The 25,335-nt window shown below is 42.3% G+C and overlaps 2 protein-coding genes across 6 annotated transcripts; one reads left to right on the forward strand and one right to left on the reverse strand.

Annotated features, from left to right (window-relative positions):
• Window positions 1–140: 140 nt before the first annotated feature.
• On the forward strand, window positions 141–18,745 carry LOC142583045 (phosphoserine aminotransferase). 2 transcript variants are annotated; one of them, XM_075693308.1, is made up of 10 exons: window positions 141–838; window positions 938–998; window positions 1,384–1,453; window positions 3,876–4,081; window positions 5,494–5,571; window positions 9,561–9,655; window positions 11,239–11,408; window positions 12,526–12,654; window positions 13,624–13,761; window positions 18,445–18,745. In XM_075693308.1, exons 2-10 carry the CDS (start codon window positions 962–964, stop codon window positions 18,548–18,550), a joined length of 1,029 nt encoding a protein of 342 aa, XP_075549423.1. In that variant the 5' UTR covers window positions 141–838; window positions 938–961; the 3' UTR covers window positions 18,551–18,745. The 2 variants fall into 2 exon arrangements, with proteins under 2 accessions (XP_075549423.1, XP_075549422.1); XM_075693307.1 differs by having other exon boundaries at window positions 141–807.
• On the reverse strand, window positions 16,566–23,830 carry Mesh1 (Metazoan SpoT homolog-1). 4 transcript variants are annotated; one of them, XM_075693311.1, is made up of 5 exons: window positions 23,452–23,829; window positions 23,311–23,366; window positions 21,655–22,005; window positions 20,737–20,852; window positions 16,566–17,426 (listed from the first exon to the last, which is right to left on the reverse strand). In XM_075693311.1, the coding sequence occupies exons 1-5, from the start codon at window positions 23,564–23,566 to the stop codon at window positions 17,372–17,374; spliced, it is 693 nt and encodes a 230-aa protein (XP_075549426.1). In that variant the 5' UTR covers window positions 23,567–23,829; the 3' UTR covers window positions 16,566–17,371. The 4 variants fall into 4 exon arrangements, with proteins under 4 accessions (XP_075549426.1, XP_075549425.1, XP_075549428.1 ...); XM_075693310.1 differs by having other exon boundaries at window positions 16,567–17,426; window positions 20,772–20,852; XM_075693309.1 differs by lacking the exon at window positions 16,566–17,426 and having other exon boundaries at window positions 18,515–20,852; window positions 23,452–23,579; window positions 23,652–23,830.
• Between the last annotated feature and the right edge of the window lie 1,505 nt (window positions 23,831–25,335).

Here is a 25,335-nt window from a genome sequence, read left to right on the forward strand (position 1 = left end):
AGTCATTTAAAATTTCCATAATAAATAAAATGTCAGTTCTAGTGCTAAAGGATAGCATTTGTATTAATTACTGATTGCGTGTTGCTTGGGCGTGCGCCGCGCCTTTTAAATATGGCTGCGCCCAGAGTCTGGATTTGCCCACCTGCTGCGTCTGTCATCCGGAATTCTCCGCTTGTTTTTGCGTGATTTTGTTTAACACGGATTTTAAATTTTTCTGTGCGACTTTCCGCGCGGCTAATTCTTTCTTCTGTTGACACTTTTTTCCCTCTACGTCTCGGTCTCATCGTCCGTTCTGCATTGCACAGCGCTTTTATTCAGCGCCATGTGCCACATTTCTGCCGCAGTTGCTTCCCCCAAGCCCTCACGCGGACCATGCGCCCGCTCGAGGTCACTCATTTGCCGCGTGTCCCAGAGTCCGGCGAGGCGATAGCTGACGCGCCGGACGGAGAGACCTGTTGCTCTCTCCGCACGCCCCCTTGCCGAATGCCCCTCCCTCTCCTACCCGGGAACTGCGTGTTTGGTCGTTGATTGCCCATCTCGACTGGGCCGGGCTCATCCGGTCTGTCGTGCGTACGAATAGGGAACCCGTTATCTCGGATATTTCTTGCGGTAGTGGCGCGTCGCACGACCGTCGATACACACATCGCGAGTCTGCACGGAGCTCGCCGCCATCCGGCATACCGGCACAAACGGACCGTAGAACAGAGCGCACGCGACGTGGATACGTTGACCTCCCTGCGATCGCACCAGAAGATGGCAGACCGCAAGCTCAACTTCTCGGCAGGACCTTCAGCCGTACCGCTGGAAGTGAGGACTTTTAACAGCCCTGCATATCTGTGTATGCAGCAAGCTTCGTCGCTACTGATGACGGCGCATGCGAGTTTGCTGTTGGTTTTCTTTTTTTTTTTTTTTTAAAGCCCGTCAATCTCTCTGACAGGTACTTCAAGTGGCACAGAAAGAGATGCTGAATTATAAAGGATGTGGAGCCAGCGTTATGGGTGAGTTGAAGATTGTATTTACTTAAACGTGCGCGGTTTGTTTTCATTGTATTTACATGCATCAAGTGTTTTCAGTGAAAAAAAAAATTTAGTCTGTCTACACGTGGTACTTGAAAATATGATAATTCCTGTACTGTTCTTAGCTCCGTTGCTGTAGCGTTTCTTTATGTTTTATATTATTATTTTTAGAACAAGTCATTTCCACTATTTTAATATTTCAGATTGACTGCAGCATTCCACAAAATATTAGAGGATCTCTTAGCTGAATTGACAAGCTAAGCGATATTGCTTAAAATATATTTGTGTGCATACAATGCAGTTTGCATGAATTTAATGTGGAAATTGATGTGAGCATCGCAGTTATGGAGGTGGCATCATTTTACAGAACTGAGTCACCGGTCAGCTGAGTTTGCAGAAATTGTGGAGACTGCCGAAGCCGACCTAAGAGATCTGATGTAAGACCTTCTGGACTCTTTTTATCTTTTACAAATAGACAGGTGACTGCTAGACTATCTCTAGGGAACTTCCTCTTTACAGTTATCTTCATGTGACGCAGCTCATCGTTATCAGTGGTAAAAGTGCATTGCCTACACTGTCTGCTTCGCCACGGACGTTCTCCTAGTGCTCCTAGTCGTTCATTGCATCAAGCCGAGATATTGTCCTTGTACAGGAAAGCATGGACACAGCAAAAGATATTTCCAAGGTCTTTGCTGTTAAACACCGGTTTCCACTGCTGCTGCCAGGCTTATTTCTTCATCTGTTTTCACATTACTAAGACAGTCACTTCATTACTTGTTGCTATTTAACTTAGGTTTCTCTTAAGACAAGCTTGTTCTGATCACCTTTTGGTGATGCTGTTGCATGGCACATTTTCAGCACACTGCACATTTGTGTGTTTAGCTGACTTTTCTCTATTTGAGCAACCTCCTCAGTGTGATCAAAAAGATAGCAGTAGCAATTTGCTGTTCCTCACAACCACTGGCCATTTGGCATGACGATGTAGATTTCGCTATAAAACTAGCAACAAAACGTGAAACTGGCACTCAGTTTGTGTCGACATCAACTCGCCAAACTGCTTGCATCGCTGAAGCTGGTCTAGATCAAAATTGACAAGCGCAATACAATCCACTGTTACCTCAACCTGTCATCACCATCACTTACTAACCCTTAAAGGTCCCTTCCGGGGCATTACATTACGAGGAGGAGGGGGAGAGGCAAAAACAGAAATAGAGAGTATACATGATAACAAAAGTGGTATGGATGTTAAAAGTTTAAAAAAAGAAAGTAAGACTTGACACAGGTGTGAGCAAGGTGATAGGTTTGAAAATAGACTGTCAGTAACTGCTTAAATTTGAAGCCATCATGCTGATTAACTATTCATTGTTGCACTTTGTTCCAATGCTTTATTGTGACGGACAGGAAAGATGTATTAAATGTGGTGGTAGTTCCATGAAGACGCTGTACGCTTAAGCTGTTGAAATGTTGAAAGCTTTAGCGTACAGCATCTTTATTGGATTTTATTTAGAGATGGGCAGGGGAATATCAACATTTCTGAATATGAATAGTAAGTATTGAATATCAAATCAAACAGTCAAATGCAGAAGAATATATTTACAGAGGCAAAACTTATTTCAATATAATAAGGTACTATGTCTGTACTGACTACTGCAAAACAAAGACAAGTCTATCAGGAACCTAGGATCGGTTGCAAAGATGAGATCACTAATTGTCACTAAAAAACTGCACGAATAGCCTTTCAACAAATGGTTTCAAACATGCTTTATAAGATTAAATGACTACTGCATGACTAGTCCTTTAAGAACATCACATATGTATAGTTGTCACAAAGAGATCAGAAGGTGGGGGGAGGGGGGATGTGTTGACGGACGAACGTGACATGAAAATGGGCCCACTGCAAGAAAAACATCACTGGTTGCAGTGTAAAAGATAAAATGGCTTCAAGACTTGAGCGCCAAAAACGCTCGGTGACTGTCTACAACCAAAATCATAGGTTGCCATGTAGGCTTCCACCACAAACTGAAAACAGAGCTTGCATTTCCAGATCACGGTCAGGCACGCACATACTCTGCCCTTGTTTGAGCGTCCTTGACCGTGATCTGCTATGCATAACCAACTTGTCCAAAAGTCAGTGATCTTGCATTGCCCCATTTTGTTTCTGCATTGCTTCAAAAACTTTTATTGTTTCACTTCTGACAATTTACAACACTTTGTTTAGTTTACGGAGAACACTAGCCAAAATTTAAGTCAGTTGTTTAGAAATATTTGGTTAGTTTTGGATACTTGAAAATACCAAATAGTTACTTTTTGGATATAAATCGAATATTACTAATGGTGTTCAAAACTTCGAATTTTAGCCCATTCCACCTAGTTTCTATAAAAAAAAATCCAGCCATTGTGGCCTTTGCCCTCAAATTTGGCATTTTGAAGTAGCCATTGGCTTCCTTAAAGGGAGACATGGTGGTTTATTGCAACAGGAGAATGTCAGCTACGTGGCATCACTACTATAGCCACATCCCTGGGTATTCTTGAGCGTCTCTAGAACAGTGCGAAAGAACAGGACAAGCACAAAAGTTACAGAAGACAGCACTGACTAAGAGAAAAATGTTTACCCACTTTATATTGTTTTCTTTAAAAAAATGTAAAATTGATAGTCAGCGCTGCCCTGTGCCACCTTCCTGTCCATGCCATTCTTTCATGCTTTTCAAGAAATGTTCCAGTACCAACTTACCCGACCTTCAGTGCTTCTGCAGTTTATCATTGAGCACTTTAGGTGACATGTGCCTGATGTTGAGCTGCATAAATAAAGACGTGCATGAATGTAAGTATCTATCTGAAACATGTTCGTGCTCTATGCAGGGGCATTCCTTCAAACTACAAAGTAATCTTCATGCAAGGTGGAGGCACTGGCCAGTTCAGTGCCATCCCACTCAACCTGTGTCCAGGAGGCAAAGAGCAAAAGGCTGACTATGTCGTCACAGGCACTTGGTCAGCCAAAGCAGCCAAGGAGGCTGAAGCTCATATCCAGGTCAACAAAGTCCTTCCAAAGGTTGACAAACACATTGGTGAGTACGATAAAAATGTCACTGAAGTTCATTTTAATTTACGAATTGTTTTTATTACCTTTAGAAACAATTGTGGAAGCTTGGGCCAGTTGGTTACTCATGGCAAAATGAAAACAGCACAGAAGATGGGGACACAGAAAGAAAGACATGCAGCGCTGAATTCCAACAATGTTTATTGGTGATGCAAAAAATTATATATAGAGGCGTGCACAGAAAGAGAAGGAAACAATCAAAAGCATTTCATGACCCATGAGGAAGGGAATATCACTTCAAAGGCCACGTGTTAACAATGCACGAGGTACATGAAAAACTTCAGAACTGATTCAGGTACGTAATCTCAAATAATGGCAATGCAAGATGAGAAACTAACTGACACATGAAATTGTAGAAGCTGACTACATTAAGAAGCTTGACAGTGTGTGTGTTAGTTCCCTGTCATCAGGCGAGATAACATATCTGAATCAGTTCTAAAGTTTTTGCATGTGCCTTGTGAATTTTTAATCTGTGTCTTCGAAGTGGTATTTCTTTCGTCTTGTTTGATAAGACACTTTTGATTGTTTCCTTTTCGTTAGTGCATACATCTATACCATATGGTCTTGGCATCACCAATAAACATTGTTGGAAGTCAGTGCCATGTGTGTCTTTGTTTCCATGGCCTTGTCTTGAGCGCTGTCCTCATTACGCTCCTTCAGAAAGGTGGAAGGTAACCTCTTTGTCAGGCCATTTATGCCTATTTATATTTTTCTTGTGCACCTCATCACTGACTTTACAGGGTCTAATGGTAAAGTTGTTTTTGCAACATGACTCGGAACACATTCTTGGCTAATTTAGTGAAAGATGGCGCATTCAACAGGCCGATTCAGAATGAGATGCTTGGAATTGAGCTGTAAAAGATGGCTTAGCACTGATAAGCGGTGTGTGAACACAAAAAGCCTGAGGCTGGAGTCCTGTGAAACCTTTGTCTTCTTTTGATAATCTACTTGCAATTCAGAACTATACATACACTTCCTCGCAGCCATGGAGCTATGAAATTTCGGCTTAGGTTGACCAGCGTAATTCTGGAGGAGGAGGTCATGTCATGGAGGTCATGATACCGGACTTGGGAAATTTGTGTGCCAGGGTTGCCTGGCATAAAATGACATGTGACAACAACAGCCTGCCCCCTCCCTCATGCAAGTGTGTTCCTTCCCCCGAAAAAAATTCCTGGCTACTCAACACTTAACTTAACATTTATATTTCAGCTGGCAGTCATCACCTGTGTGCTGGAACACACTTAAAGTGAACTGAAGGGATGACAGCCCCAGCTTGCTATAGAAAAATCTGTTTTTAATTACACCCCTTCTCCTCCCTTTTGTTGTCTTTGTGAAGGGGACATGCACGTGTGTTGAGACGTGAGTTCTTGCTTTGTGCAGGCATTCCACCACAGAGTGAGTGGAAATGCAGCCCAGATGCAGCCTACCTCTATTACTGTGACAACGAGACCATTCATGGTGGGTGTGCGTCTTACACTGTGTACCAAATGGAAAAGGAGTGCCTATTCTTTCTTTCAAACTTCATTGCTTTCTTTTTTGCACTGTGAGCCTGGCTGCACAAAGATGTATTGTGTAATGCACAAATATGGGGCATTTAATGCAGCTTAAGCACATTAACAGTGAAAACGACACTTGAAGATGGCTGATCTTTCTTTTCTTGTCTGCAGCTGTATCAGTCTCTATTTGGTTACTTTGTAAGTACTAATCTCCTGGCTACGTTATAGTTATGCCTGCAGTTTTAGAACATTCTTGTTTCTTCTGTAGCTGGTGAAATACAGAGTTGTTTGTGTATTTGGCGATTCTGTATAACCTGCACTATGTGCACACACATCCAAACAATGACTGCGGTAAGGATTCTAGAAACACCAAATGAAGTAACCAACTAAACTTAAGGAAGGTTTTAAGCAAGAAATCATTATAAAGTAGCATTGACTGTAATTTGCTAGAGCTCTCACAGTCCATCTGTGCAAACTGAATGCTCATCTGTTTGACCTCCTCATCTTTCCTCTCCTTGCTTTCTCTCTCTCTCCACAGGGTGGAAGATTATAACCTTTAACAAAAGGAAATATTGCTGTCCACCTAACTGTTGTAAAACATGAAGGGAACCAACCGCCTCCCTAAAATTCAAACTTCGTAATTGTTCTCGCTGAATTTCAGAAATCTTGTACAGCCTTGCCAATTTCACAGTATCTCTGCCTTATCAAGAACCAAGCTATGACTGCTTGTGTGGTGGTAAGGTGCATTGATGCAGTGGCCAAACCAGCAATTGAACCCTTAGCTTCAGCCACTTATCAGGAAGTAAGTGAAACTCAAAATCCTCCTGCACTGGTTGTGTTGGTTGTTGAATCTGGATCCTCATGATGACAAGACTGCTGCTGTGCCAAATAGGCACTACACACTGACAAGAGTACATGTTCATAAGAACTACCGATGCCTGCAAAGCCTATGCTGAAGAATGGAGGAGTTTGTGCTGACAAAGGAAAAAGTGACCCTATTCTCGTGAGACTCCTTTACATTAAGGTTTTGACTGCCAGGGGTCTTTGTTTTTTATTTTGTTCTTCTTTTTTTCTCTCTTGACTGCTCCCCTGCTTTGCAGGGCTTCTTGTAGATATTGGTTCTGTGCACATTTCATGCTATATAGGATCTGGTCTTTCGTTGTTGTGCTTTCCAATTTTAGTATTTGTGAACGTTCAATAAATTCCTTTGTCTAAACAGACAATAGTCCAGACAGATGGAGTTGCCACACTGGCTATGGCCATGGCTGATCTTCCTACCCACTGTAGAGGCCGGGTATATATTTTTTTTTTTCCCATGTTGGTTCAGCAAGCAGTTTATGCTATAGAAACAGGTTCTCCAGCACTGTTTTCTTCTTGAGAATTCATCAACAGTTCATGAATCTCTGTATCAAAATGCCACCGTGGAGGATATAAATCTTATTCCTTCCTCCAGGCCTGCCACACTGGTGCACCATGGCTTCACCATGCAGGTTCACCAAGCAGCAAAACAGAGCACTGAAACATTTACCATATTTACCTGATTATGAAGCAAAAGTGCAGTTGGGGGACCGAAAAGAAAGATCTCGAACATTTACTGACAAGTGTTGCCTACAGGCAACATACCAAAAAAAATTTTCTTGCCAAGTTTCAACATTGAGTATGAAGTTTCTGGCTAAATGTCTTTGGCCAACACTAAATTGCTGGCAGCAAGCGTCATTTCTTGGTTTGGAGAAGAAGCACGGGATGAAGAAGAAAAAGTTTGGCATGCGACTCGCTTCATTTTGAAAGCACTGTCCGAGGAGACAGACTAATGTCAGATCTCCGGCCACAGTGGTGTCACACATCTGATGTAAAGCAAATGAAATGTACACCTATGGTTCCCATATGATAGCTGCCTGTACAAATTCCAAATGAAGCCTTGGGCTGGCTTGGAGTGAAGTGCACTTCCGATTTCCTGTCTGGGGTTTTCCCCCCTGTTGCTGAAAAAAATTTCTCCAAGATATATTTTATTTTTCTAGGCATTTATATATCTCGTTCTTAAAGGGGCCCTGAACCACCCCTCGGGCTTGGTGAAATAACATAGTCCGCAGGTAGCATATGTTGCTGTGAACATCTCGGCCAAGTTTTGCTGTCGTACGTGGTGCGTGGAGCTTGCAAGCGGATCGCAAGGTCACCTTTCTCTAAAACGCTCTCTTTTCAACAGAAGGCCCTGTCCTCACTCTCTTTTAACGCACTATTTTGTCGTGGGACACACTGTTTCGTCATTCCCTTAGAAGGCTGCTATTGGCCGATACCTGACATCAAGCTGTGGTTGGCTACGTGGCGTAGATACCGCGGCCGCCGCAAGTTCACTGGTTAAGCCCACTGCGGCTCGCTGAGGACAACTATGTTTGGCTTATGTTTAGCGCATTGTAGGCACCAAAGATGAAATTCGTGGCACAGTGGAGGCTGCGTTTGATAGCCAATAACTCGGCTTCTGCTGAACGCATTGAAGTACTTTTTGCAGCAAAGTATTTCTGAAATAGCCGATTTTCACTTCAAATGCCTTCCTCCACTTCGATAAAAAGTAGTTCAGTGCCCCTTTAAAGGGTGAAGTGTGCACACTAATATAAGGCAATATACAGTAGCCTATAGATTATTCAGATTCGGCGGAGATTGCCTGAAAATACTGAATACTTCCACACCCAAAATGCAATATGGTGACCATGAAATGGAGGGGGGGTGGAGGGAGCGTAAGTATGCGGAGGTGGTGAGAGGGTGGGGTTCCCAAGGGGGTAATGAAACTGGATAAGTGAGAACTTCCCCTTGAGATGTGGCGCTTTATGGCAATGCATGCTGCAATGCTGTGAAGCCACACTATATGGCAAAATTCTCATCGCGTTTTTGCTGTAGAATTTTTCAATTTTTCTAATTCTCGGTGCAGATTATATGTGCAAAAATAAGGTAGTGCTTCGTATCCCAAAATTAGTTGGTGCAATTTGCGCTGCCATTTAAAATCTGCATCACCGGAAGCGTGACACTGCTGCTGCCATATTAAAACTGTAACTGAACATATCAGCCTTGCATATATCAGCCTTGCATACAATGCAGGGGATGACTTCGAGGCTAAGGATTCTGTTAAAAACCTCGCCTTATATTTGAATAAATACAATACTCTACCTGCAGTCAGAAATTTAGCTTACAAGCTTTGTGTATTTAGATGACCTCTCCATAAATAGCACAACAGGTACACACTGTTCCTTTTTGCACAAGTTGCTTCTGGAGTGAAGGGAGCAGGTGTGCTGAAAACACAACAGAAGCATACTTGGAAGTGGCAGTGAAAGGGTTAATGCACATAGCCGTCAGTCCTTTTAAAAATGAACTATATAGCGATTATGGAAAATATTCACTTCAGATATTGGACACATACAGAACTGTACGAAAGTGGTTTAATCATATTCTTGCTGTCAGCTTTCGTGAAAATCCAGGATGCTGTAATCAACATGACAACCTACTGCACAATGTTACACCTTCAGTTTTATGTTATGAGACACGACAGTATTGCTACTTTTCCCACGTACATGGAGATGCTGTCTTCATTGTCTAACCATGATACCTAAACAAAAAAATTCATTTTTTACATTTGTAATATCCCAGCCAGTAATAACCAACAGGAAAAGCAATTATATCCCTAAGCTGTCTTCAAGTCTGATGAGGATATGGTTGACCAGAGAAAAAGGAGCTGGTGCATTGGGTGCCAGAGACATGTGACTATTGAGTTTACATTGTTTTCTGTCAGTTTCTCAGCATGCAAATTCTGGTGTGGTCACAGTTAAAAGATTTTTCTTTTTAGTCTGTGCCATAAGTTATTCCAGCATTTTTGTCAGCTGTCGGTCCTATAGGAGGAAAAAATAATCAAAGGGCTTTGCGGGTTACTGACAGACTTCTTTTTTTCTCTCCGTACATCAACAGGCGTCGAGTTCAACTTTGTCCCCGAGAGTAGATCTGTGCCCTTGGTGTGCGACATGTCTTCCAACATCTTAACAAAACCTGTTGACGTGTCAAAGGTGTGTATGGCTTTAATGTGGCGCGACGCCTGCCTAGAACGAATTTCTAAGGTTTCAGCTTGTTAAACCTGCAGCTGGTATGTTCGGTCGACTTATTTACATTGCCAGCTGCCATGAATGTAATGCTAAAATTAGCAGAGAAACACTTCCTTAGCTTCAATACAGGGAGAGAGGGCATATGATTCTAGAATGAAGAAAGAGCGGCAGGTGCCAACTTGCAATTATTTAACTTAAAAGTGATGATAGATCTTGCTCGAAAAGAGTAGAGAGGGCAAATAGAAGGCCGTGTGAAATGTCTTAAGTAAAATGGCTTAGCTTATGAATAAGTGAATGCATAATGCTGCAGATTTCTGAGCAAACAAGCAGACTCAAGTAATCTGTGTTTCTTGTCGCCCATAAGCATGGAGTAAGACATTTAGGAGGTGAAACTCCTGTCAGCGCGAGCGAGCGCGGGCGACCAGATAAGGTTACAATTGTTGTATGCGCCGTTGGGGCCATATACAGTGGTGGCGCCATGCGGCGCGTCGTAGAAGCCGCAGCGAAAAAAAAAAAAATGCACCGCCCGGGCAGGCAGCTCCAACTGCTCTCAACGGCAATTTCTTTCCAGGCAGCCAGCACGATAATGGCTCCGCGGGCATGTGACTTTTTCTGGTCGCCTCAAACAGCGGAGTTTCCACTCCTAAATGTTTCTTGCTCCGTGCCCATAAGTAACGAACGTTAATTATTTATGTGGGAGAATAAATTTACAATTAAATGGCTTTTTCTAGTCGCTTGCATCATTAAATGAAGACTAACAAAAATGATTACTTCTATATTAGTACCCTTGCTACAATATCAGAAACGCAACTCTTACTGCAAGAGGAAGCTTTGCAAGCCAGAAGAGGTGCAGAAAGGAAACACAAGTGGCAACGCCACCTTGAATTTCCCACACTAGTTCACCGTGGCGTCATAGATATGACGGTGTCTGCTAGGGCGTAGTTAATTCTTGGTCAGTAGATTGACTGCATTGTGTTCTGAAGGAGCCAAACAGTGAATATGGCAAGTTTTGTAAACTTTTACTTAGCCAATGAGGCCCAAATTAAAAATAAATGCTTTGAAGTCCGTGACGTCACACTGACGTACTGGTGTTGGGGTTTCGGCATAAAATTTTTTAAAGGCAACTTTGACCTTCTAGTAATCAACCTATTACAGAGAAATTAAGAACAATAGTTTTCAAAGAATGCATTATTGGGCTGAACTGATTTAGTGTCCCTTTAACATGTAATACTACTGATACAATGGCATTGAGGGGAATGCAAGGCCATCCCGCTACCTTGTGTTACTATACATGTGGCGGTAAATGCTTTGGTTCTGAAGCGGTTAATATACATTTGCCATCTCTGTACCTGAAATGCACAGAGACAAATTTGAACAGAACAAAAATAAGCAAAACTCAGTGTTGCAACGTAACCCATGTCCTTGAGCTTGTGGAAATTATGGGTGTGACGGTGCATTTACTAGGACTACATTTCATTGAACTGGGCCTACTTTGAGTGTACATTTGCTTCAGTTTTGACCGAATGTCTGGATGGTTTGCCTCCTAGTATGGCATCATCTTTGCTGGCGCCCAAAAAAACCTTGGCATGGCTGGCGTCACAGTTGTTATTATCCGAGAAGACCTGATCACCCCACCATCGGCCCACTGCCCGAGTGTGCTCAGTTACAAGATCAATGCTGAGAACAAGTCGTTATACAACACGCCTCCCACATATGCGTGAGTATAAGCGCCTTGCTCTACATGTAATAACATAATAGCTCAAATCGAGAAGCACATTGAGACATTCTTTTACACGTTTTAAGCGTATTGTGGAGCTTGTAGGCTAAATGAAAGACAGTAATATAATTAGGTGACTACATTTCTCTACACTAACTATAGTTTTCTTTCTTTCCTCTTTTGCTACTATGTGTAAGGTCGACATAACTTGAATCGTTGGCAAACGAATACGTGGCAGTGCAAAATGGCATATTCATGTTACGTTAGTACTAAATTAATTAAACTCTAGGATTTTACATGTTATTGCTCTAAAGAACTGTTCACGTTTTCTGCATGCGTTTCATTTGTTTATTTAGGAATGATACATTCGACTGATTGCCTTAAAGCACTCTAGAGTGCTCTGGCAGCAAGCTTTACATTCAGCTGTTTCATTCAAAGTGTCATGCTCTAGCTCAGAGTGGTCGGAGGCACTCTCTCCTTTGAGTTGGGTATGCAACCTAGATCCAACAGAACTCCAGTCAAGTGATTCCACCTATTGCTCTGTGAGAATTTGAGCATTCGGCTTGGGCAGGTTTACTGTGGCTGAAGTCTCAAGAAGGCTTTGCATCACTGCAAACAGAGTCTGAGCGCAGTAGGGGCCAGACAATGTGTCATTAGTGTGCATTAATTTAGATTCTTGATCCAGCATCAGTACTTCATGTTGTTTTTTCTCATAAAAAGTACTCCTGGAGCAAGCTTGTGGTTTGAAATTCAGGTTAGCAGTTTGGCAAGTGTATTGAAAGGGCTGCATCTATAGATACACAACCAAATATTAAACTTTTAGCATTCCTATTGTACCTTTGTGCTTCGATCACATGACAAATAATTTACAGTTTATTAGCATAGTATAGCAATATTGGCTATTAGATTGAATTTTGTGTACAGAGCTTCTTTTGCCATCTCGTGACTATCTATAGTGCCATGAACCGACAGGGAGTAATAAATTTTTCAGAACAAGCAAGCGTAAGTCACTGCTTCACATTACAGGTGAAACAAATTCTTTAAAATGTGTTCTGTAAATATATGAGTGAGTGTGGGAGTGTGAGCATGACAAACGTTGCTTTTGATTGATGAGCAGCATCTACATCCTGGGCCTGGTCCTCAAGTGGGTCAAGCAAAATGGCGGCGTAGAAGGCATGGCAAAGCGGTCAGCAGAGAAGTCCAGGCTCATTTACGAACTTTTTGACCAGTCTAATGGCTTTTATGTGTAAGTCTTGTATTTCAAGGAAATTTTTACTTTCTCTTCCGTGATGTCTTCTTGCTACCTTAGGGCCACAACAAAAGATGCTGACGCATGTACTCGGCTATGTTTTAATGCATTGCAAAGCCACCAGAAAAGAGATGGCACTTGTCATTGACTCACTCATGAGCAGTTTATGTTGATGCAAATTTTTGCTACATTCGTGTGTTCACTAGTAAAATTCCTTTCACATGCTACACTTCTGACTTTTGCTACAAAGCACTACATTATCACATGTGCATGTTGGTTCAAATGCAGCTTCAGTTGTTACTGCAAATAGGCTACACTATCTCAGCTGGTTCTGACCCGTCTCGCGGTCTTTTGCCGAGCACCATTACCAAGCAAACTTAAATTCCCGAGAGAATATGAATGCGTGCACACATTTTGTCATACACACCTCTACAGCAATAACACATTGGGTAGGATGACACAGTGCGGTATACTACGACCATGTCATGATGCATAGTACCTCCATGTGGTGTTGCATGCTTCTGTGAAAGCGATCATACTAAAGGCCATAAAGCACTGGGCAGATTTGTATGTTACAGAAGATGAAATAATTTTGGAAGCATTGTGCGAGTCTTCGTAATGCAAGCACAGCCAGGCAAACAGTGCCAGACTTGACATTTTACTATCACGGCAGCCCACAGCGGTTATGACTTTGTACAGATGCTCATATCCCTATTGCATGTGTGATAATTAACAGTGATTGAACAAAAGATGTCTCAAGCTAGCGCCCGAGACATTCCTTGCTCAACCACTGTCGATTACATTGTCTCCATCTTTCTGTTAACCTCTGTCCTGTTTAGTGTGTCATTATGGCAAAAGTACTTTATAAGACTTTGTTACAGGCTGCCTGTCTTGCAGCAACTAAAGTATTGTCTTGGGCCGAATCCAAGACGTGCTTGACAGTGCTTGTTCCCATTTATGCTACAGGTGCAATGTGGAACGTGCACATCGAAGCCGTGTTAACATTCCATTTCGTATCGGAGGAGCACAAGGTGACGACGAGCTTGAAAAACTTTTCCTCAAAGAAGCCGCCAAGAGAAACATGATTCAACTGAAGGGACACAGGTAAGGTTGTGCTAGGGCATTTTTGTGCATGCCTTTCCATGTCTGCATCTAGTATTCCTCAACTTAAGTGCCGGAGCTTATTGGGTATTTGTGCTCCATATGGGCACATCAAGGTCTGCTACTATGCAGACACTGCATGTGCAAGTGCACAGCACACTTGTCAGCTGCAAGTCCTTGTTGTTCTACTCGAATGACAGGTTGACAGTAGTTGTAAAATTGATTTTAGGTGAACTTCAGTATGATGTTGGCATTTCGCAGAGATAGCTGAACTGTGACTTATTGTGCAGTAACCAATAATGTGTGGCTTGCAGCCATCTACTGATTTTCCACTCTGACCTTGTATGCACAGTACTCTTCATTAATTTTTTGCTAAGTATTAATTTTTAAGTAGCTTGATTATCCTGGGAAAAAGAAAAGAGAGAGAGAGAGAGCTTTTAAAACCCTCTGAATTCTTGCGTTTGAATGCATCTGTCTGGCTACCCGTATTTAGCACCACAGCAAAAAATTCCAAAATACAGTCAACAATCAATTTTTTGCATATTCCCAATAGTTCTGACGTCTTCGCAGCATCACCATGTACTCCATACTAGAGCCAATGTACAAGGACATCTGAAATTTTGGACGCAGAAACCTTTCGCTGCCTGATTTATCTTACGTTTTGCCATGACCTCAGGTCAGGATTGGTGTTAATTGAAGCCATCCGCCACCACCATTTGGTTATCTCGCAGCCTCTAAACCAGCACACCCGCACGCCGACCCCACTGGCAGACATAGCCGCCATGGCCATTTGTGTTTGGCCATGTGCTGATCTGTTGCGTGGTCTTTTGTGCTGTCATGCGCTTTGCAATGCTAGCCCTAGCTGCTTCAACGTTCGCTACCAAGCTTCCTGCTGTTCGATGCCGTGCTTTTCATTGAAAGGATTCGCCGCTTTCACCTGTAGCACTGACCACCTTCATCATCTTTGCGGATGACTTTGAAGCCATCAGCAGACACAGAAAGCACTACTCTGGGTCGATGACAAAGAAGAAGGCTGCCGTCATCGAGCAAATTGAAAGCAGCCAGTCTCAAGCCTATGTGAGCAAGTTCGGCATATTGAAGCAGGCGATTCCAAATTTCCTCAAAAATCTTGGGAGCGACAAAAGTTACAATGTCGATCTCAGTCTTCTCTTGGCGTACTTTCGGACTTGCGGAAGGCAGTGACAAGACACACTTCACAACTGTTTTGCCATGCGGGCTTCACACTGTATACTGAGACGGTGATCCCATCGGATGATAATGGCAAGGTGCCCGACAGTCCCCTTCCACGGACTTTGTGATCGACATACATGCCGCCGGTGTTGTGATTTCCACGGAGATAACATTTAAATGTTTCACTGACAATGAGCTCAACGTCTGTGCAGTATTCACAGACAATAAAATTGTCCATCAAGTGATCGTCAAGGAGTCTGACAACTCCAAAACTGAAGAGCCAGCGCCTGTGCTGCTGACTAGCTTTCATTTGCCACGAGCACTGATGACATTGCCATCACTGTACAGTAGTGACCCTAGCCAAATGCAAGTGGAGCGCAGTACAGAAGCAAATCAACAAATTTCTCAAACCACCAGGGCAGTAAAAGGCAGCGTTCTTGAAGACCCCAGTTGGAAGATAGCCCCGGCTTTTTTCAGAGCCATCTCAGTGATGCATTGGCAGAGTTGCAGTGGTCTGCTACTCTGTCATTGACTCTCTCCATCTGAGAAATACCTATAAAATTGTACATTTTCTGCATGTACTCATTTCTCCAGACGTTTTCACGGTCCCTAGGGAGTCCCAAAAATTGCACGTTGACTGTAAAGGTATCAATTTACTCAAGGAATCGTCGCAGTTTTTCTACATATTTTTAGGGAAGTTGCCCGAGATGTCATGCACAAGATAGTGTTGCTCTGATCACAACTTGCACATCTGCATAGGAGATAAGCTACATATGATGGGCTCGGATTAGTGTGGCAATTATCACCATGCTAGTATAGCAGCTTTGCCAACACCAATCATACGTAAGCTCGTAGAAAACATGGATTTGTAAAAGCAGCATTTCCCTTGTTGGCAGTTCCTGGAAGAAGCTCTCTTAATTTGAAGGATACTAGTTCTCCTCCCCTCCTATGCATGTCTGGCCTGTCTAGCAATATTTCATCTGCTACATCGGGTTGTTGTCCAGTTCCCCTTAATGGGTGAATGCAGTTACTGACACAAAAGCATCAAATGGCTTATTGAGCGAAAAAGCAGGCGTCAGGCATCTGTGGCAGTGAAACAGCATCTAAATTCCCGCTAGCTGCAACACCACGGCACGAGCATGCCTCAACAAAGCAGAGCGGGCGAAAGGAAACACCTGCTGCCGCGTGCCAGTTGAAGGGGCAACACCACAATGCCAAATCACCCTTGTTCTTGGAAGCCTGTGTTATCCGCACATTCCTTGTCTGTGCAAGCTCTCGTCTGCATTCTAACATGCTCGATTGCCCGCGAGGAGTTCATAACTCGAGAACCGCTCAGAAGCGTTCAATTGGACAGTAATGCTTTCGCATTCACAACTCATGGGAAGTGCTTAGGTGTCCTCGGATTTTTTAAGGAAATAGCGGGCAATTGAATATAGGCATTCTTAACTGTGGGGCAATGCTGCTGTTGCAGAAACTAGTTCAGAGCTGAAGTCTGCTGTTTTCCCCATTTTTTTTCCTGCAATATTTTGTCAGGAAGGCCACAGCAGGTGATGGTGCTGCAATGGTTCTTCTGCTCAGGTTTCCAAACTAAGCTTGTTTATTGATTTCAGTGCAGTTATGTCATGTATTGCTGGGTTTAGAGACTTGTTTTAAAGCAAAGATTTCTTTGCCAACTTTCTCGGGTTTGATGTGGCTGCTGTCTGGGTCAGTATCTTGGAGGATATGTTTGATATATATATGTGTAAAGGTTATATGTGCACTGAATGCTATAACCAGTGAACGGGCTTATATAACTCTTGTACACTGACTAACAAAAGTAGTGCAGTAAACACCTGTTCTGCTCAAGAAAAAAATTAATTTCTGCATAAGACTTGAACAAATAATGTAACAGATGTCTCTAGAGCACACCAACCTCTTAATGGAATGATTCATTACATTCAATCAATTCTTTGGCTCACTTGATTTCCATTGACTTATCGATTCAGTATGTGCAACAGGGATGTGCCACTGTGACACAGATTCCTTAAATGTAGCAAGACATGTATCGTACTTCTCTGTGCACACTTGACATCGATGCACAGACATCTCACACTGTGCATCTGCCCGATTTGCTGTTTTCATTTCGACATTGCTTGTGATCAGCATAGTGCATAAACACAAATATTCCATGACATCATACTTATGAGCTTTGTGGTGGATAAACAAACATTGCATAAGGTTGCTAGCTGTACAGGATGAAAGTAAACACAGTTGTATGCACCGCCATTAGTTGTATAAGATTTAATTACGTATAACCGCTTCACATGTTCCAACATGTATGTTGGATATGCATAAATTCTTTTTATTTGTGTACACTAGCTTCTTTGTTGTATCTGTCCTATGTGCTAATGCTTGAAGAACTTAAAAAATGTCCTAATTGTGTTCACCAGCATCGTTGAGTGGCTATGCCTTTTGATGTTGAAGTCTGCAGGAAGCACCTGAAATTGCAGGAGAAAAGGCCACAGTGAGGCTGTACACAGGAAGCAAAGCCATGCTCTGCACCTTGCATTGTCCAGGCGCATGCCTGTTTGCACCTGGGGTGCATGCAAATTCGGCCCTAAAACTTGATCGTAGCTTTCTCCGTTTTTACAATGCCCACTAAGTTGCTCTAAAACCAGGAGCTTACAACTCATGGGAGTTGCACTATTTCCTCAGATGTTGCTCACAGCTTATAGAATGCAGTTGGGATGACAGCAGCATTCTTTTACTGCCTGCCATTTGTACGTGAATGAGAAAGAGTGAGTTCAACCACAGCCATCTGCATTTCTTCAATGCCTGCACCAGTGATGTTAAAAGCAGAGGTTACTTAGAGGGCACCACTTTCACATAAGTTAGTCGCAGTTTGTAGGGCACAATTAGCGTTGCATCACCTCTTTTTCATAGCATGTCATGCAAAGCAAAGAAGAAACAGCAGCGCATGCTGTAGCAACAGGTGTACAAAACGTTCGGTAACATGGCATCGCCGCAGTGCAATACTGGCACCCGCATGGCGGAGCAGCTGGTGAGGCATTCTACAAAAAAGCAGGAGGCAATGGCTCACTGCGTGGTAAAACTTGTCCTTGCTCCAGCGATGACGCAGATGGAATGTCTGGGAAGGTAATGCTACTGCAGTAGACTTATCGACTCTCACGCATTTCGGAGCAACTGGGCAGCTATTGCAGAAATATATGGGAGGCTTGGACAGTGTGCCAGCATTCGTAAGTTATGTTTGTACAACTAACAGTCACCCTCAGCATTCACTACAAGGTCATATTCGTCAAATTGCAGATTTTGTATCTGTTCTGTGCAGCAGTGCATCTTGTCTTTTCGGGTGCAGAAAATAGTTTGAGACAATTAACTTGGCCATTTGGGTCCACATTTTATGCACCTGCATGTCAGTGTGGCACCATGCACCTAATCTGTGTGCATTACACTTCCCAGTGTTTCTGAGTCTGTTGCATCCATTTTTCATTCCAGATCAGTTGGTGGCATTCGAGCATCAGTTTTCAATGCCATGAGTGTGGAAGCACTCGCACCATTTTTGGAATTTGCTAAAGAATTCGAAAAGCAGCACCATAAATAGCTTCAACATTACGACCATTCCATGGAAGTCTCAGGACAGCGGAGTCACATTGCCCAGACCCAGACTATTTTAGGGTGGCCAGAGCAAGTAGTGCTGTGGGCCCTAAGAATATGAGTACACACAATGTCGATTGTTACCGCATGCATTTTACGGTTTATACAGACAAGCAGCTTATTAAACAGTGCCTTGGAACTTTTCTTCCACAGTGACTTTGACTTTTTCAGCCTAACAGGGAATAAGAACGAGATAACTTTCCTATGACACAGTTTTTCAGTGCATTGCTACACAACGGTGCCTCAAGTAAACGAATAAATTTTCCTCCATAGTGATTTACTCCATTTTGAGCCTCCTGTTTTTCAAACTGTAGACAGTGTGAAGAACTTTTTTCTGTGATGCACCTGTATACCATTAACTGCAGCATCTTGAAGGTCTGTTTACTCAAATAGCTCGTACGCTAACTTCAGTAATGCCTCCCTTGGCTGCCCAACTTTCAGCCACCATGCCGCATCTACTCCTAATGCAGCCACACAGAGTGCACGAAACCAATCAGTAGCAACTTTGTGTTGGCCTAATCATCATTGGAAGAGTCCTTGAAGAGCTTTGGAAGCAAAAGCCAGCCCTCATGACTATACCATGAATTAGTCTCGGGCCACCAACAGCTGTAGCAAAAGAAAAATCCATGCTTGTTTGCTGCCTCATGCAAGATTAGACCGTTGTGAAAGGTGGCGGCTAGCTTTCCTGCATTGCGCAATCTTTTTAATGTGGTTGACAACACATGGTTAAAACAATGTTGCTCTGCACCTCATGCATTGTCCTAGCTTTCATATTGTATATGATGTGAAAGAATGCACAAAGGACCAGTTGCAGAGTAATCATCATTTCTTCTATTCCTTGGCAACCATCTTTTGGGCATTTACACAGTGTTAAAGCAAGGTCCAAAACTTGAGAAGGGTATAATATGACATTCAGAAATTAGCCAAGTTATGCATGGTGTCCTTTAACTGAAATTCATATTTGGGTCATTCTATGCCATACGTGCCAGCCAAAAACTCTTTATCTTTGAGGCATGGCAGTCTCAGGAACTCCTGCAACGCTCTGCTGAGAAAAATGTCATGAGCATGAAAGGTTTCCCGCTACGTTAAGCCGTGTATTGCAGTGAAGGTGCACTGCTAGTCAATGGTGCTTCATGGAGTAGAGACCAAACCTCTTTAAAAAAGATTTCTCACCTAAAACAAAAATTACTCCAATTAAACGTTCTAGAACATCTTGCTAGGTGTCCTCCTACGAAGCACGCATTTCAAGTTTTTAGGCGGACCACCTCAATGTGAAATTTACGGATAAATGTGAGACACAAATGAAATTTATGCTATTTGTGAGACAGAATGGTTAGAAGAATTTGAAAGATAGTTCTTATTTGACACTATAAGCAAGTTCAGCAAAATGGATCATGAAACTGATACTGTAACAATTCAGCTTTTAATTGTGCTTCTCCAATTTATTTGGCAAGCTAACGGATGTTACTTTGGCTTCCTAGCTTATCTGCTACACTGTATAAAGCAGTCTTGTAGTTCATTAAATGCTGACTCCACAAGTTCAAACTGTCACATTAAATAACTGCCTAAAAGCAGTGAGAACACTAGACTCACTTGCATCTTCTGACATCTTCCCTGCACAGATCTCAAGTAACAAAAGTAACCAACCCGAATCTAGTAGTATTTGGTAGGTGAAACCATCAGGAAGCGTCAGTACTGCTATTTAAAATAACAGCCAACTCAAAAGTGAATTATGGACTATGACATAAGGGTTAGGTCAAGCCCAATAGACACATAAAAACTGCTAAATTAATTTAACAGAAGTAGAAGGTTACCAATACATTGTTACTACTGCTATAACAATTTTTAAAGCTTGCAAATGGACCTAAGCCTATTCAAACTCATTAAAACTAATGGGCTGTATATAAATGGTAATGTACATGACATATGTACAAGCTGTCACTATTTATTTATTTAGCATACCCTCAGGGTCATTACAGCATTGTGATATAATAGTCTATGAAATAAAATAAAAATTGTGTGCACCTAGGTACATTCCCAAGCAGTGGGGAAGACTAAGACATTGGCAGTAGCTGGAGGCACCAGAAAAAATGTGCGAAACTGCACTGTGCGGCACAGTTTAGCGTCCCCCACCTGGATAACAGAGCCAGCGAAGTAATCGTGTGTACCCTGGTATGGCAGTGAAGCTTGACCCAATTTACTACAATGGCTGTACTTGAGAAATCACGGTAGTGTGTCTTGTTAGATTTCTGGATGGCACAAGATATACAGAAAGCATTAGTCATGCGAAAATAAAAGCTGCAAAGTCATGATCAAAGAAAAAAAGTCTTTACTGAGAGAATGCAAGCACATGCTCAAACACCAGTACTGAACAATGGAAGCTGCAGACGCCACAGTCGTTTACTCCAACCACACTCGGCATGCAATGGTAAACCTGTGTAATTAGTAAATGCCAAACACTACCCTGTTAATTAGCAAGAAAGGAGCAGATTTTTATGCCTCTGCTACTTTACTAAATCATCTTTTACTGCAGTTATACAGTAGGCAATTGTTCAATACCCTGCATTGAACTTTTAGAAAAAGTATCCCAAGGTATACAAACGTCTGATGAATACACTAATAATTGTTGCTGAAGTGTGGTAGACCATAGTGCTTCTTTTTACATGGATAAAAATCTGCTCACAGAAAATTTTTTTTTTATTGCTGCCCAAAGACCCAGATTCAAAGTGGCACCTAGATACCATAAAAAGAAAACAGGCAGTGCTGAATACCAGACGATGCAAAGGGTGACTCGGCGCAATCTAGAAATATAACGGGACTCATTCTGACAACAGGAAAAAGATAAATAGAAGAACAGAATATAAAGATTATTGTGACAGTTATTATTATGCTTCCTGCAAGAAAAGCATCTTTTCTCTGAAATTAACATTATCATTTCTTTTGCATCACAAAAACCCAGCTAGCTGCATTCGTATGATGTACCAGAAGTTTTCACTTCCAACAAAAAGACCTAGAAGGTGACCAAAAAGAAATTCAAAATGCGCCCTTTGCCTTCAGCACTTCATCCAAAGCATCCTCCATTGGTTTGTTGGTCCCACGGAGTCCATGCACTACTTTCTCTGCCCACGCGAAATATTCCTGCACTCGGCTGCGGCTCCAGCCTACTGGTGTGCAGCGCTGGAGGTCCCGCAGGTTGTACAGTTTGTCAGCCAGCTTCACAAGTTTTGCCTCTCGGCTGCAACCTGATGCATGCTCGATCTGCAGCTGCTTCCGGACTTGCTTTGGCAGGCTCTTGTCATCGGTCACTTCTTCTACAATGGAGCGCACTTTGCTGCCAAAGTTTCGCTCAATCTCCTCAAATGTAGTATCTGTGTCTTCAACCGTGTCATGCAGGATTGCAGCCTGGTAAGGCGGGCGGGCAAAGAAACGTGCAAGGATTTCACAATGTGTGCTATATTGAAGATTCAAGCATTACTGAATTGTTGCTGATACACTTAATCAGCTGTCATAGCTGCAATAACCTTCATCAGTTGGGCATAGTTCTTTTTTTTTTATTAAAAATGAGAAGCACTCACTACAGCAAAGAACAAAAGTGAAACTAAAATTTTTATAGGTACACAGAACTGTAGCCTCAGGGTCAAATATGTGATTGTTAAAGGACTCTTCTGTTTGAAATGCACAAATCAGTGATTTAGATTTCAAGCATAAAATAAGCAAACCATGAGAACACATTGAAGGTGACAGGTTAGGGCACGTTAGCAAAATCTTTACTGTAGCATCAAACTAAATGCAATTAGATTCACTTTTTAAACCCATTGCAAGTCGCACAATTGTGCCACTTCAACTGGATTACTTGCATATGTGGACAGTGCCTGCACAAAAAATATGCGACTGATTAGTTAATAAAATTTTACTAATTAACTATTTAATTGACTTCTTCCTGGCACATGTTGCAAATACAGCACTGAAGCTGATAAGGCACATTCACATATAGGAGCACCATTCTTTAGCTAATACCAGCCTCAAGATATTCATCCCCAAAATTCCGAAGTGTATAAGAAAGGAAATTGTGTGGAACATGAATGCAACTGGCACACAATTTGAAAATGGATGTCTTGGAACTGGAGCTGGGGATTGACCGACGTGCATTTTTAAGTGTGCTCTTATGCGAGTAATTCAATGGCCACATTTTTTTTTATCATTATAAACGTGGGCACGCAAGTAATATCTGGCTCTTCAAGCAATCCGGCATAGGTGCCGGAATCGCTATGCTTGCCATAGAGGTGGAATTACGAAAAAAGTATGAAAGGAAATAAAGCAAGCGCCACTTCTTTAATGCAACACGTACACACACAAGGCAAATTCATATAAATGTGTAGTGCACACTTCTATGACAATGTGAAAAGAGCAATAGTGCAATTAAAGCCCCTGATGAAGGCATTGTAAGTGCAATCCAGTTTCTACGTCACGCCACATGAATGCCTATTGTTTAGACAAAAGGCCACCTACTTTAACACTTAATACACAGAGCAGTCACGAGCTCCATTAAAGGTAACAGCTGCAATAGCAGTAATAGCCTGCGTGCACCACCAGAAACGCAGATAGACTCAGTTTTCTTACACTCAAGTGGAAGAACAATTCTTTCACCTAGAAAGCTGACTAACAAGCGACAACCGTTAATTCACGAATGACCGCCTGCTCACGTACCTGCAACGTTGGGATATCGTAGATGTTTGCTTCGTGAGTAAGGATTCTGGCAACACCTGCACGGAAAGCAAGGGGTGGGGGGAATCACTACCCGAAACTCGTCTGTGAATATGAAATAAACTACACAGTGCAACTACTCACCGATTGGATGGTTGATGTAAGGTGTTGCATCTTCGTCTTTCCTGCACTGTTTCCTGTGCTTTACAGCAGCAAAGTTAACTGTTTCAATCAGAGCCTTTGCTATCTGTTCCTCCATCGCGTATTGTCTCCTGCGCTGGCAGCGATGCACACCGCTGAACACACGTACTCTCGAGTCAGTACGACTTTCACACAATGTTTACCTTTTCAAGATACCGCAACCTGACGTCTACACATCATTTCCACCAGAGTACACTTGTGTCTTCAAACTTCACACCAACGATACAGAATCACGCTGTCGCCTCGCAGAGTTGCAGACCGCACGCTCACTCACAAACGCTTGCGCCGCTCGCGCGGCGCGCCTCTCCGCCGTCGGTCGCACTTCCGGCTTCTGGTACTTCCGGAAATGTCGCTGGCGTCGCACAACAACAACAAAAAAAAAGTTTGTTTTTCATTTTATGATAGAAACCACAGAAACGCCGCGTGTTTGGGGCTTTTAGCTTTGAGTGGTTTTTACCGCTATTGTAAAAGTAGATTGTTTTCTGTGCTGTTACTACACGCTGCTGCTGCTACTGGCTGCTACTCCGATCTTGAAGGCTCTCTGCCGAGCGTCGATCGTTCGACAAGGCATTTCGAGCGTGCCATGGCCTTGGGTTCCTGTACAGCGAGTTGCGAGTGGCCACATATGGGCAATATCGCAGAGAGCTTGCGTGTTGGCAGCGTCCGGAAAGCCTTCAAAGAACGCACGAGTATTTGAGGGGATTTAATGGTGCAAAATTTGCCAATGATCTAGCGCAATTTCATTTTCACCAATAAATCGTGCGCGCGCTGTTTAGTGAAGGTATCAATGCCATACAGTATACTGTGCGTGCTCTCGCGTGCGCAGACCGCTAAAGCCAGTTGCATTATCACTTTTCAATTCGGTATACAATTATCAAACAGAGCCCACAAATTCGCTGCAGTATGCACAAACTCCTACATGGTCTCTGATCTCCATTATAAAAACACAGCTTTGAATGAGGCCCATAAGCAGTTCTTTCATTGCAGATAAAGCCTTGCGTGCAAGCTATGATGCGGGGTTTACAAAGCCGAACATGTATTTAGTTAGACTGAACGTTAGTGAAAAAAAAAAAAACTTTTTTAAAAATTTTCTCTTAATGTTTGAGTTGGTAAAAACTGAAAGATTATTACTGCATAAATATTATTAAATAAATAAAGGAAGTGAGCAGCCAATAGCACATTTCTTCAATTGTAACTATATGTATGGTAAGCTAATAAAATATGTAATATAAATATGTTGGAATGTTTGCATTATTGGGCATATATAATACAGACACCAACTACTTATAGTGGATATATAACTGCCTGTAAACAATGTATCATTTTGCGAGGTCATCGTTATGAATTGTGATCTCGGGTTTCAGTTTTTGTTTATTGCTAAGAATTATTGCTAAGCTCTAATAACTACGTTGTCAGCTAGACACATTCATTTATGTACCTTATAGTTACAACTCAAATCAACAAGGTTACGAAGTCTAATCTTAGCTCTTTAAATTAACAGAAAGTACTTCCAGGAAAATTGAGAAGCCATCATAAAAACCACTTACCTGGCTTTATTCCTGAAGGTTGAGCCTTCACATATTGTTGAGCTTGGTTAGATTTTATGGGCACAAAGCTTGCCTCGATGCAAAGCACCAGGCCTTGTGCTCTTGTGTTAACGAAATTGTTTGTGGCCTTAACTGCCACGATTTACAAGGTAACAATGTTGAATGGACTTACTGAAATGTATGGAATACCCTGTATCTCAATTGACAGATGCTCAGAACAAGCAGTATTGCTAATAAAATAAATGTGTGTGCATGTGTGTGTGTAAGACAAGGAGTAAAA

Source organism: Dermacentor variabilis, chromosome 5 (assembly GCF_050947875.1).
Source record: "Dermacentor variabilis isolate Ectoservices chromosome 5, ASM5094787v1, whole genome shotgun sequence".
NCBI lineage: Eukaryota > Metazoa > Arthropoda > Arachnida > Ixodida > Ixodidae > Dermacentor > Dermacentor variabilis.